We start from the raw sequence: 11,580 nt of genomic DNA, 5'->3' as shown, positions 1-11,580 counted from the left end.
CAGGCTGGCACGCGACATCTGCGTCTCAGAAACATGTCAGCTTTGGGCCCGCGTGGGTTACGTAACTCCGGCACGTTGTGCAGAGCTCTCACCGCAGTTTGCAGCGTGCTGGCATGAGGAGGCCTATTAAAAGTATGAGAGTGTGTGTCTAAGGGGAGCTGATGAAAAAAAGATTTAATTACCAGATACAGTGTGTTGTTGTATTCGCGCTTTGAAGCCGCCCGACTGCTTCACCTTGGAGGAAATTGCCTGATTTGTTTCCTTCCAGCGTTAAACTGCAGTCAACAGACCTGAAATGGACTTTTGCAAATAATCGTCAGCTGCCGCACTTTAGCATCACGCTGATGAGTTCTGCCACGTTGGACAATCAGTTTTACAGCTCCCTGCTTGAATTATGCTCATGCAGAATATTCCGCCTGCCTGCTGCTCCAAATAACAAAAGCTAAAAATAATACGTAGCCCTAATGCTCAGTGTTTGTATGTGCTCCACCTTGCTGTAATCTACACAGCGGCAGAGGGTTTGCTGGAACAATTCCTCACGGTGGGAGAAGTTTGCACAGAAAGCTTTTGTTGTGAGAATAAAGAGTATATGAATCATGTATATTTTACAGCGACTGTGCGCAACCAGAGGAGACTGTGCGCTGTTTTTCCTTACCGGATGACAGCGCACGTTTTCCTGGAACAGACCGACACACGAAGACGCGCGCATCTGCATATCATCTGTTTATTCTAAAGTGACATTGACACTATTTTCTCATGAAACTAGTCTATCAAGGCGTGTGGAAGGTGTTGACTGCAGGTACGGAATACATCAAAATGTGTAAAATACTTCATAAACGCAGCTGCAACCCAAAGCACTAAAATAGAGAAGGCATGGCATGAGCAGCGAGTACTGGAACGCATTTACAGCAGAAGTCTGGAAGATTTTGCACATCATCTACAGCTTAATGAAATAAACAAAGTGGAAAAAAGTGCTAAATACAGTGATTTTAGAGTCATTTACACAGCAATCAAACTGTACATTCAAGCTTCACACAAGTGTTTGCAGCTTCAGATATTTAATGCTGCCAAAATCTATTCAAAAAACAAAATGCATAAACTATGCTGGCAAAACTAATCTGTTTACTAGTGGAAGTACATCTAAAGAGTGAGGAAAAAGGATCTTATATGTAGTAAGATGTTGTCAGAGTGTTTAAGGCTTTAAACTGTCTTTGAAACGAGGGCCCACACACTGTCAAACAATCCTCAAATCTGTTCTGTTGGCATGATGAAACGATCCGTGTCCCCGCAGCGTCTGCAGAGGCTGACCTCTCTCTCTCTCTCTCTCTCTCTCTCTCTCTCTCTCTGTCTGTCTGTCTGTCTGTCTGTCTGTCTGTCTCATCACTTCACTCTCAGGGTGTTGTTCTTCCTTCGCGGCAGCTCCTTCTGGACCTGACGGGCCCGCGTGCCCAGGCCCAGCGACTGCAGGGTCTCGGTGATGAAGCGCTGCGTGGGAGACACGCACAGCATCACCAGCAGCTTGGCGTCGCCACCTGGTGGAGGAGATGGAGAAGAGCAGGAGGAGACTGAGACGTTGGACAGCAATGGTAAGATTTAATTACGTTCACTTCACTTGAGGTGATTCAGTCTTTAGGTATGTTCATGTGAGTGTATGTTAGAATACTAATACATTGTGGAGATGCTGTGCGGATGAACAAGTCTTTCCGAGAAGAGGCATGACTCACAGGTCATAAAAAGAGATTTTGTGTGTGTGTGTGTGTGTGTGTGTGTGTGTGTGTGTGTGTGTGTGTGTGTGTGTGTGTGTGTGTGTGTGTGTGTGTGTGTGTGTGTGTGTGTGTGTGTGTGCATGCGTCACCTATGGCATCCTGCAGCAGATGAGTGAGTTTGCTGTTCCTGTAGGGGACGTGCGGTCTCTGCTCGGCCAGAGCTCCCAGGACGTCAGACAGCGCCGAGAGACTGCGGTTTATGCAGGACACCTCCCACAGAGCTGCGCCCGAAACTCCAGACATACCTGGAACACACACGTGAACACACATCTGTGCGCGCCCCAAAGCTCACTGATCTGCTCAGCGGGCAGGCTTTGGCGGCGCTGCATTCAATGAACATTTGCTGGCGTAAATAAAGGTTAAAAGAGAGGTCATTACAAAGAGCACAGCTTTGTTTGTACCGTGAAGCGTTCTGAGTGGATTAATCATTCTGTATTTCATGGTTAACACACTTTCACACAGAAAACAGGCTATTTTTGAGCAGCGTATTTGGCTCTAAGCAGTAACTGAAAACCGTCCAAATTTAAATACCAAACACTCAGATAGCAAGTATGTGGTGTCATCAGTGTCTTATATACCAACACTGCCTGTCAGATTCTTGATGGTTCGTATGAAACAATGCAAAAGGAATGGGAAAAAGAGAAAATGACTCATATTTGGTGTGTCCAGCTTGTTTTGAATGGAGCACTCTTGAGAGTAAAGTCGTTCGAGCAAAGACGAGAACCAGTGTGACACCTGAATTTCATTATGAGCGGTAGTTTATCTTCTAAATTAGGTATATGCCTGAAGCCCATTTTGCAATTTGGCATGTTAAGATGGGTTTATTTTCCAATTCAAATACTGCCTGGTGCATCTTCAGACACTCAGGGACCAGTGTTCCTGTGATATCTACAAACTCAAGAACATCCTGAAGCTTGGGCGTCTTCTTACCGACACACTCGCTCCCCGCCAGGTCCACCAGCTGCAGCTTGGTCCTGAACACACCCTGTGAGATGCTGGGCCTCGGGGAGGGACACGGGGAATGGGAAGGGGAGGGGCAGGGAGAGGAGGCGGAGCTTGCAAAAAGCTCATCAGATGAGTGGCGGGCGGCAGGGTTGGCCCGGCGACAGCGTGGACTCCACCACTCCTTCTGGGTGGAGCGCTGCAAGTCCTTCTTGGCACTCTGTAGCCTGCGAGCTGACGGAGGAGCAACAGTGTCACAATGCAGGAATGTATTTACGCTGACGAGCGCAGGGTCTGTGAGTGTGGGGCTGAATGCGTCTCACCCAGAGCCAGTGCGTTGGGGCTCTTGGAGGAAATGGTGAGGGTGACAATGAGGTGAGAGCGTGAGGAGTCGGTGTGGACGAGGGTGGGACAGTGAGCCCTGAGCTTCAAAACCCTGCTGATGATCTGCATCACCTCAGAGGCGTTACTCACAGGCCTGTAAAGACACATGACACTTTTAAAGCTGCTATAATCAAGAAAGCATACAGGGTCACTCTGACCTCTTTCACAGCCGCAACAGGCAGCTGTTTTCAGCGAGAAGCTCTAAAAACTCACTGCGCAGCCCAAAGCGACAGTCAGTTAATGTCTCGCTGGTGAACGTCGTGGAGCATTTAACGGCTCAAGAGCCAGACACATCCTCACGTCAGGTGGCCTGAAGCAAGACTCCGAACGAATGCTAATGTTGTTCCATATATTCTGTGTAAACAAGTCTGCCATATCAACTTAAAGAGGCTGAGAATTATGCTGGGTTTACAGCTCGTCTTTGCTGCCCCAAGTGGCCGAAAAAAGGATCAAATTAGCATTGAATAATTATTGTCCACTTGGGGACAGAGGAACTTTGCATGCTTAGCAAGGCGAAATGTCTAAAATATTACCTCCTTATAAAGTTTCAATGGACATCCAAAATTCCACCTTCTTCAGCTCTGATTTGGCACCAATGCCAAACTTGTTAAATGCTTAATAAACTTTGTCTGTCTGCAGTCTAGAGCTGGGCAGGTAGCATACAGCAGATTTATGATGGCTTTTTTGCTTTGTTGCCGCAGCTGTAAAGTGGGATTTGGTGGCCATAAAACTATAAAGCTCCACAGATCTGAGGAGGGACAAGCTGGGTGAAAGGTATCACTACAAGTGACACCTTTCCCATTGCATATAATTTGACACATTTTTCTATAAGAAAGCATTGATCACTGGAGCTTTGAAAGAACCGCCACTCTCAAATTCATGAAACTAACAGTCCAGCTAATTCTCACACCCCCGACCCTTCATGATAAAGGACAAACGAACACCGTCTGCACACAGCCACCTCAGCTGTGGCTGTACTCACTCATATGTGAGGGAGGCGACCTGGATGGTACCGGAGGAGGTGGTGATGACGTCCCGGCGCTGGCCGGCGGCGTTGCCCCGCTCGTCTCTGGCCAGAAGGTCGAACACCTCGTTGTTGTACACCTCCATCACTGACACTTCCACCGTGTGGCTCTCTGCAGGCTTCTCAGAGATCAGCCTGGGTCACACACACACACACACACACACACACACACAGGGAGCAGACGCACAAGCATGGACAGGTTGAAATTCCATTTCAAGTCTCAGTGCACATTACGGATGAATGGACTGAATGTGTCTTATTTCTTATTTCTTAGAGCAGATCTACTGTGGTTTTCAGCATAAAAACATACTCACTTCTTGCAGAGTTAGTCATTACACAATGTAAATATCACAAAAACAAATGAGTAATAAATGAGTCTTCCCGTCTCACCGGAAGAGCTCAGCGGCAGCCTTGGGGATAATACCCTGCTGCGCCTCCTGCTGCGTCCCTGAGGGCTTCTCCAGCGGCTGGGATCCCATCATGGTGTGAGTCTTCCCGCTGCCCGTCTGCCCGTACGCCATGATACACACATTATAGCTGCATGGCAGGGAGGGAGATGACAGTCACTCCATGCAGTCATAATAAGCTGTTTAATGAATGCATCTGTGAGTTTTTCACACTCACCCGTCCAGCAGAGACGTGAGAAGCGGCTTGACTTCCTCAAACACAGCCTCCTGGGAATCCTCCGGTCCATGCACTCTGGAGGAAACAAACTCGCCGCAGTGAGTCATCATTAAGAAACAGGAAATCAAACTGAACAATGCAGACTGCACCGTGGCAGTGTTTGATTTTTACCTCTCAAACTCAAACATCTTGTTGTGCACCGGCATCCCTGTTTTTAGGCAATTCACCATCACCGTGTCCTAAAACAACACGAGGAGTAAGACAGAAAAGTGAAGCAGCAAGAAGCGATATAATAAAGTGAATTCTAAGAGTTTGTGAAACTCACGTCACTGATTACAGAGACCACTTCTTCTGATGACGCAGGCCTGATGGACAAAAGCATAGAACTGGATTATTATTGGCTTCAGCTTATCTCTGTTATCAAATGGTATTTCATATTGTTGGTGATGAATCATGTGTTTGACCCACCATGATCCAGAGGTGGAGGACTGGACGTGGTCAAAGGGGAGAACTGGTCGCACCCTGCAGTGAACCCTGATGTTCCCTCTGAGCTCCTGCAGCGAAACAAAGAACGACAATGAAGCTCAAGATCTGATCCCATCAGATACGCTGCAGGTCTTCATGAACCTGGACCTGAGCATCTGTCCTCACCACCAGCGTGTTATGGAGCTCTTTCCTCCTCTGCCTCTCCGCCCTGCACCTCTCCCTCTCCTCCTCCAGAGAGCGCTCCAGAGCTGCGACATGAGCCTGTAAGTCTGGGCAGGCAGAGCAGAAAGACAGTCAGGCAGTCCTCACAGTGAAATGAGAAAACTTGACATTTAATTTTCGTGGACTGATAGTTAAAGGTGACATCATTAAGACGATAAATAAACAATCGAGATCAGCGGTGAAAAGCCTCAGCTGACGTGCCGTTGGGTCAGATCTGTAACGTGAATGAATGGCTGTAACAGAGGCATCCGTCCTCTGGTGTAAATCTTTTGAATTCAGGCCAGGTCTTTAATCCTGCAGCACATATGTACACATACACACACACACACACACACACACACACACACACACACACACACACACACACACACACACACACATTTGGAACCAAACAGCTCCATTCACACAGGACAGGCTTAGACATTCAGGAATAGACTGGATTGAACTTAAATAGAACTGAATGGTGCAGAGTGACATCAATTATTCACACAATAGAAACAAACTAGCATCTCTCTCTACCTCTTATTGTGAATACTTCTGTACTTTTAAGCCTTCAGAGCATTAACTGGCTCTGTGGACCTGTCATTTATTTTTTATGTATGTCCCAGAAAAGTCATTTTCATGCATATGATAAGAACATACATGAGTTTCTGGGTGCTGCTGCTGCATACAAAATCAGAGTTTCCCAATCAATTATTCTACCAATGAGATACTTGTTGAATACACTTGTTGATGAAAAAAAAAACATGTAAAGCTTAATGGAATGATGCATATTATATCTAATTTAGGATGGATTTCCACTTTAATAAGCTAACACAAGGTTAAATTATAATCCAGAGAGGCTGATACTAACTAGAGAAAGAATAGTTTATATTCAGTGCGGGCAAGTTTTTAGCATTCCTCCTCAACTCCATCAACTATCAACAACAATAAAAGAGGAAGAAAAGACATTTTGCTCGGTGCAGCTCGCAGCATCGTGCGCTCAGGCTTAAGTGGGCCGAAGTATTTGGCGAGATCAGCTTTCACCAATCATCAAAGCCATGGTGAGCAGCTGATTTGCGGGACTGTATAGACCAGGACAGTCAACCTTGGACAACCTCAGCGGGCGGGGTGAGAGAGAAGAGGGGAGGGACGGTGTGAGAGGATTAACAGCACTGTAAACCACTTTAAGATGGAGTGTGTGAGCAGGGAAGTGAGAGGCAGAAAATGAATTTGGTTTCTTCTCCTTTACTACAACAGGTCAGTGTTAAGGATGGAGTATAAGATGCTGCTCAGTCCAGCTCACTGCACGCAGGCTCCACCATGATGCCTAAATGTGGATGTTCTACCTCCAAACACAGGCCAAAATGAAGCCGGACAGTAAACCAAACTCATTCCCTCAGGGACCTGACTTGGGATGATGTCAAAGATGCTACACATGTGGTGCTGCACGCTCAGATACTCACTCTGAACCTCGTCTGCGGGGTGACCGTTCAGAGAACAGCTGGCCTGCTGCACTTTGTCCAGTAGCTGCTTGCTCTGCTCCTCCAGCTCAGTGGCAAAACTCAAATACACCGCAAAAACTTCACTCAAGTCCTGCTTCACAGCCTGCCACAGACACACAGAGAGAGCACATTAGACACTGTGTGTGTGATTTATCTTTCTGACTTTCTGCACTGCTTTCCTCTCTTAACTTTGCATACTATTCAGGAGACATCTTCCGACCTTCCCTGCACACACACTCACATTCACACCTCATCATGTTTGTACCTGGACCTCAGGAAGCAGTTTGGCGATGGCTGACCGGGTTATCGTCTGTGTGTTCCTCTGCTGCTGATGATGGTTCGGAGTCCTGGTCTCCTCTTCCTGGTCCCGACGGAGTTTCCCCAGACACTGGAAAGGACAGATCATCGACGTACTTATTCTGCACCACTGGGCCATCATCAGACAGAATCATCCGTCTGTCCAATGCAGGCGTAGCTGATCTCCACTGTCCACCACAATACTCGGAGCCATACAGCAATAATTAGCATCAAATACATAGCAGGCCTCATTCAAGTGACACTGAATCACGTGATCCAACTCACCCATTGGTCACACACGTGTTAAAACCTGCTGACTTTAAGCCAAGTGTCTACAACACACACTTGGCACGAAAGTCATTCAGATAAAACAGTCACTTACAGACAAGCCTTCATGAGCAACTCAGAATAAATACGCTCATCTAGAATAAAACAGAATGGAGCAATCAGGGAGGCCTGGAGGTTTAAGCCTGTAAGTGATGAATGGCAGAAATCTTCTTACCTCAGCCAGTCTTAAATGAAGAATAGCATTCTCTGTCTCCAGCTCCAGTATGCGCTCCTCTTTACTCTGAAAACACAGTGAAATGTTGCAGAGGTCATTAGAAATAGTCTGGGTATTTATACATATATATATACATGTGTATTAAGTATTTTGGAAAACACTAATAAGATACAAATAGTTGAGCAATGTCTGATCAGATAATTCCACTAACTAAACTGGTATTTACCCTCAGTTTGTGCTCCAGCAGGTGAACCTGATGCGCGAATATTTGGTCCCGGTTTATAAAGAGAGGCATTTTTTTTCTTCCTCAAAGAAAACAAACAAGTGGAATGGACAGCCTCGTCCCTTTCCTTCCCAGCTGATCAAGTCGTGTCCTCTCAGGTTTTATAATCGGATTAACGACGGTCAACAACGGCTCTCTCAACTCTGCTCACCTGTCTGCCTCACGGGTAGGAGGAGGAGGAGGAGGAGGAGGAGGAGGAGGAGGAGGAGGAGGAGGAGGAGGAGGGCGGCTTCCTATCTGTAACATCATTTTTGTTACTTCTGAGAGCGAATTTAGCCTCAATATGTCACCCAGGCCTTGACGTGGCTGTTGATGTTGTTGGAACCACATAATCCACATGTTTTAATGTATTATGTTTTAAATTGATGCAGAAATACACGACTTAGGTGCGCTTCATCACCCGTTTGTGATTCCGCGTTACACCGCTAGAGGACAGCAAAGCGTCTGAAGAGCGATGTGCCAAAAGGAAGAAAAGAAGAAAAGCACTTCCGCATAGTCACTGTCTACCTCAGCCTGGTTGTCAATAGTGAGTTCTGGCTCAAAATGACTAAATTAAAAGAGAAAAGACGGGAGAAAATCAGCGTCGCCACTGAGGTGAGGTGTTGCGACGTTGCCTTTAGCTAGCTAGCGAGTAGGTTAGCTCTTTAGCTTGCGCTAGCTCACACTTACTGCATCTTAACATCATCTAACGTTCAACTTAGACAAGTTCCGTGCATGCATTCGTTCACCGTCATGTCTGGTGACAGAACTTAACTCTCTCAGCTAATGTTGTCCTTTTTATCTAAATTATATCTCACTCGTAAATATTGTAGATTGACCGTTTGGAGGAGCGGCGGGCGCGTTGCCAAGACAACCTGGAGAGGGCAGAGTTCAGGAGCAGGAAGGAGAAGCTGTCTGACAAGGAAAGGTGAGGAAGATGAGGAGGAGGATGGTGGTACACCACTTTCTGTCAACACTTCGTTAGTGGTCGACAGTTTGTACTTTAAGTGATCAAATCTAATGAATGACTTTCTCACTTTTGTCTCCACAGGCAGGAACTGGAGGATGAAATGGCCATCATGAATGAGAGGGTGCAAAAGTTAAGTAAGTGGATATCCATGAAGAGCTTATTCATACTGTACAAATAACTGTGGGCATATACAGATGTCATGACGAGTAAGACACTGAACCTATAATTGCTCCCATGAGCTTGTTGCATTGGTGTGAAAAGTCCTGAAAAGTCACATGAAAGATCAAGAAAGTTGTAATCGAAACCCTGTTAAATGCAGTCCATTTCCATTCAGTCTGCCTTTTAAGGCAGCACAGCACGAGTGGAGCAGCGGGAGCTTTTGTTCCTTTGTGCTGTGTGCTTCCTTCACGTGGGTTTTTCTTTTCTAGACAAGGAGCTGGAGACATTAAGAGGAGAGAATCGGAAGAACATGCTGCTCTCAGTCGCTCTGCTGGTGGTCAGTGCTCTCTTCTACTATGTCTTTTTTTACAATGAAGAGGACTCATGATACCTCCCGGTACCTTAAAGGCACCCGCTGCAACACTCATGGACAATGTTGTCTTGAGTTAAGATAAGAGGACTGTATGCACAGGGCTTAAATACATGGGAAAGCTTCAGGAGCTGTGTCGATGAAATACCTCAGTTCTGCCTTTAGATGGCAGCATTGACATTTTCTTGATCTCTTGTCTCTGGTTTTGTCCTGCACAGTCAGAGCCACACCACAGCTTCTTGGACTGCAAAGTTGGAACCTTAATTATGGCCTTTACTTTAACGAACGCTCTGTCACCATATCCACAAATATATTCCTCATTACACAAGTGAACATGAGGCTGCTGCCTCGTCTTACTGTATATAATGACATTCAACGTGAAGGAGAACGTATGTACAAGTTTTCACCTAAATAACCCTAAATGTAAAGCTTGCCTTATGCGACAAACAAACCGATGTAAAACTGCTGTATTTCATGCAATATATCAAAAGGATGCCTCATCAGATGGTGCCAGTGAAGTGCTTTTGTCTTTTCAGTCACATATGAATACATATGTATGATAATACATTCTGTATCATCTGCTGTTAGATGGATGAAAGCATTTGTTACGTTTGGTTTTTCTTTTTCACTGTGAGTTCTACAGTATGTTTTGTCATCACAGCAAATTGAGAAGAATGTATGTTTTGTTTTGATACTCATGCTGACAATGCACGAGTCTGCTAAAGAAACGGATGTCTTTTTTTTTTTAAATACACATGAAAAAGGAGGCAATGAGAATTGGGTTTGGTCTTTACACTTACTACCAATTTTGGAAGCATATTTGTTGTGTGTTTATCTGCAGTGCAGGAGCATAAAAACTCAATTTTCATTTGTACATGACTCACATCTTTAATAGAGGCCCAAATTTGACATAATTGGAAGTGTTATTTTTGGACGGAATTTGTGATTTCCCCGAAAACGTCACACTAGACCAACAAAACAATGGAAGATTTGGTAACACCTTATATTGAGATCCACACTAATATGCATTCTAGTAAGTGCATAATGGGGAATATATGTGCCTTAATATAAAGTTTGAAGATTTAACATATTAAGGGACCAGACGACGCGGTGGATGAGTGTTCAAGTTTATTGTTTGACACTGGAGACAGTTATGGAGTGAATAGCATGGCACAGGGGGACAGTTTGAGGACTGTAGACTGTAACAAGTGTTAAGGCCTTCTCTCCATTCTGAGTGGGTTAAGAAAATAATAATAATAAAAAAAACACTCCTGACATTAATTCTCTTCTCTTTGTCTATGACTCTCTTAAAGACTTGAGACTTGGAATAAGTTTAGCCTGTCTCCTCTTCATGAGACACGCTCCCATTCAGGACTGAAATAGATTCGAGCAGACAAAGAAGGGTGTTGCTCTCGCCTACATTCTCCTGGACAAACTGTGTCATGCTCTCACAGGCAGAGAAAGTGTGTGAAGTTGGTCAGTCGGTGAGTTACATCCTATTATCTGTTACTATACTAGCCCGACTGCTGTGTCATCTAACCCTGCTACTAGACTGTCCAGCAAACATGTATCTCCAAGCTTGGAGGTGAATTTTAATCTGTAATCTTACTGTGAAGGTCTGCAGGGACTCCCTGTGCCAATATTCTGCTGCCAATATTCCTGAATTTTCTTTGTCAACATAGCTCATGAAAAGACCATAACCAACGATGTGTTAGTCCGTCTTCTCATAATTTCAAACATCCCCAAGCTAAATGTTCTTCAAACAGGAGAAACTGGTGCATTTGGGACTATTTTCAGCTGTGGATGAATACACGTTAGACCTGCTTAGTGAGTAAACTAAACTGAATAAACTGCAGGGCTCATGTTCATCACGATAACGGAACATGTCACCCAGTGCATCAACACAACAAAACACATCGATGATCCCATCCATGTGTTTTTGGACAACAAAGGAGGCGAGGAATGAGCATATATGAGAGAATGAGAATAACCTGACTTAGCCTTCAGTCAAAATACTCTCTGATTCTTTGGTTTTGGTGCACAGGGGAGATCTTTGCATGTGCTGGTCCTACAGTTAAATGTACGACA

General features: G+C 45.2%; 2 protein-coding genes across 2 annotated transcripts; one reads left to right on the top strand and one right to left on the bottom strand.

Annotated features, from left to right (window-relative positions):
* Positions 1 to 1,377: 1,377 nt before the first annotated feature.
* On the bottom strand, positions 1,378 to 8,074 carry kif25 (kinesin family member 25). The gene is made up of 15 exons (XM_070987477.1): positions 7,958 to 8,074; positions 7,732 to 7,797; positions 7,198 to 7,320; positions 6,894 to 7,035; positions 5,392 to 5,495; positions 5,209 to 5,294; positions 5,066 to 5,105; positions 4,912 to 4,979; positions 4,741 to 4,815; positions 4,507 to 4,653; positions 4,075 to 4,251; positions 3,032 to 3,186; positions 2,697 to 2,942; positions 1,856 to 2,011; positions 1,378 to 1,532 (listed from the first exon to the last, which is right to left on the bottom strand). The coding sequence occupies exons 1-15, from the start codon at positions 8,024 to 8,026 to the stop codon at positions 1,381 to 1,383; spliced, it is 1,806 nt and encodes a 601-aa protein (XP_070843578.1). The 5' UTR covers positions 8,027 to 8,074; the 3' UTR covers positions 1,378 to 1,380.
* A 407-nt stretch (positions 8,075 to 8,481) lies between these two features.
* On the top strand, positions 8,482 to 10,771 carry ccdc167 (coiled-coil domain containing 167). Its single transcript, XM_070986912.1, has 4 exons — positions 8,482 to 8,608; positions 8,827 to 8,921; positions 9,045 to 9,097; positions 9,392 to 10,771. The coding sequence occupies exons 1-4, from the start codon at positions 8,558 to 8,560 to the stop codon at positions 9,508 to 9,510; spliced, it is 318 nt and encodes a 105-aa protein (XP_070843013.1). The 5' UTR covers positions 8,482 to 8,557; the 3' UTR covers positions 9,511 to 10,771.
* The last annotated feature ends 809 nt before the right edge of the window (positions 10,772 to 11,580 follow it).

The sequence above is a fragment of the Chaetodon trifascialis genome, chromosome 19 (assembly GCF_039877785.1).
Source record: "Chaetodon trifascialis isolate fChaTrf1 chromosome 19, fChaTrf1.hap1, whole genome shotgun sequence".
NCBI classification, from domain to species: domain Eukaryota; kingdom Metazoa; phylum Chordata; class Actinopteri; order Chaetodontiformes; family Chaetodontidae; genus Chaetodon; species Chaetodon trifascialis.
Note: the sequence above shows the minus strand (reverse complement) of the source record. Positions and strands in the feature narration are given on the sequence as shown.

Coding starts and splice junctions, on each gene's coding strand:
- ccdc167 (XM_070986912.1), top strand. CDS start 8,558: ATGACTAAATTAAAAGAGAAAAGACGGGAGAAAATCAGCGTCGCCACT. Junction 8,609..8,826: donor AAATCAGCGTCGCCACTGAG/GTGAGGTGTTGC, acceptor TAAATATTGTAG/ATTGACCGTTTGGAGGAGCG. Junction 8,922..9,044: donor AAGCTGTCTGACAAGGAAAG/GTGAGGAAGATG, acceptor TTGTCTCCACAG/GCAGGAACTGGAGGATGAAA.
- kif25 (XM_070987477.1), bottom strand. CDS start 8,026: ATGCCTCTCTTTATAAACCGGGACCAAATATTCGCGCATCAGGTTCAC. Junction 7,036..7,197: donor AACTGCTTCCTGAGGTCCAG/GTACAAACATGA, acceptor TGTCTGTGGCAG/GCTGTGAAGCAGGACTTGAG. Junction 4,654..4,740: donor CTCACGTCTCTGCTGGACGG/GTGAGTGTGAAA, acceptor CCTGCCATGCAG/CTATAATGTGTGTATCATGG.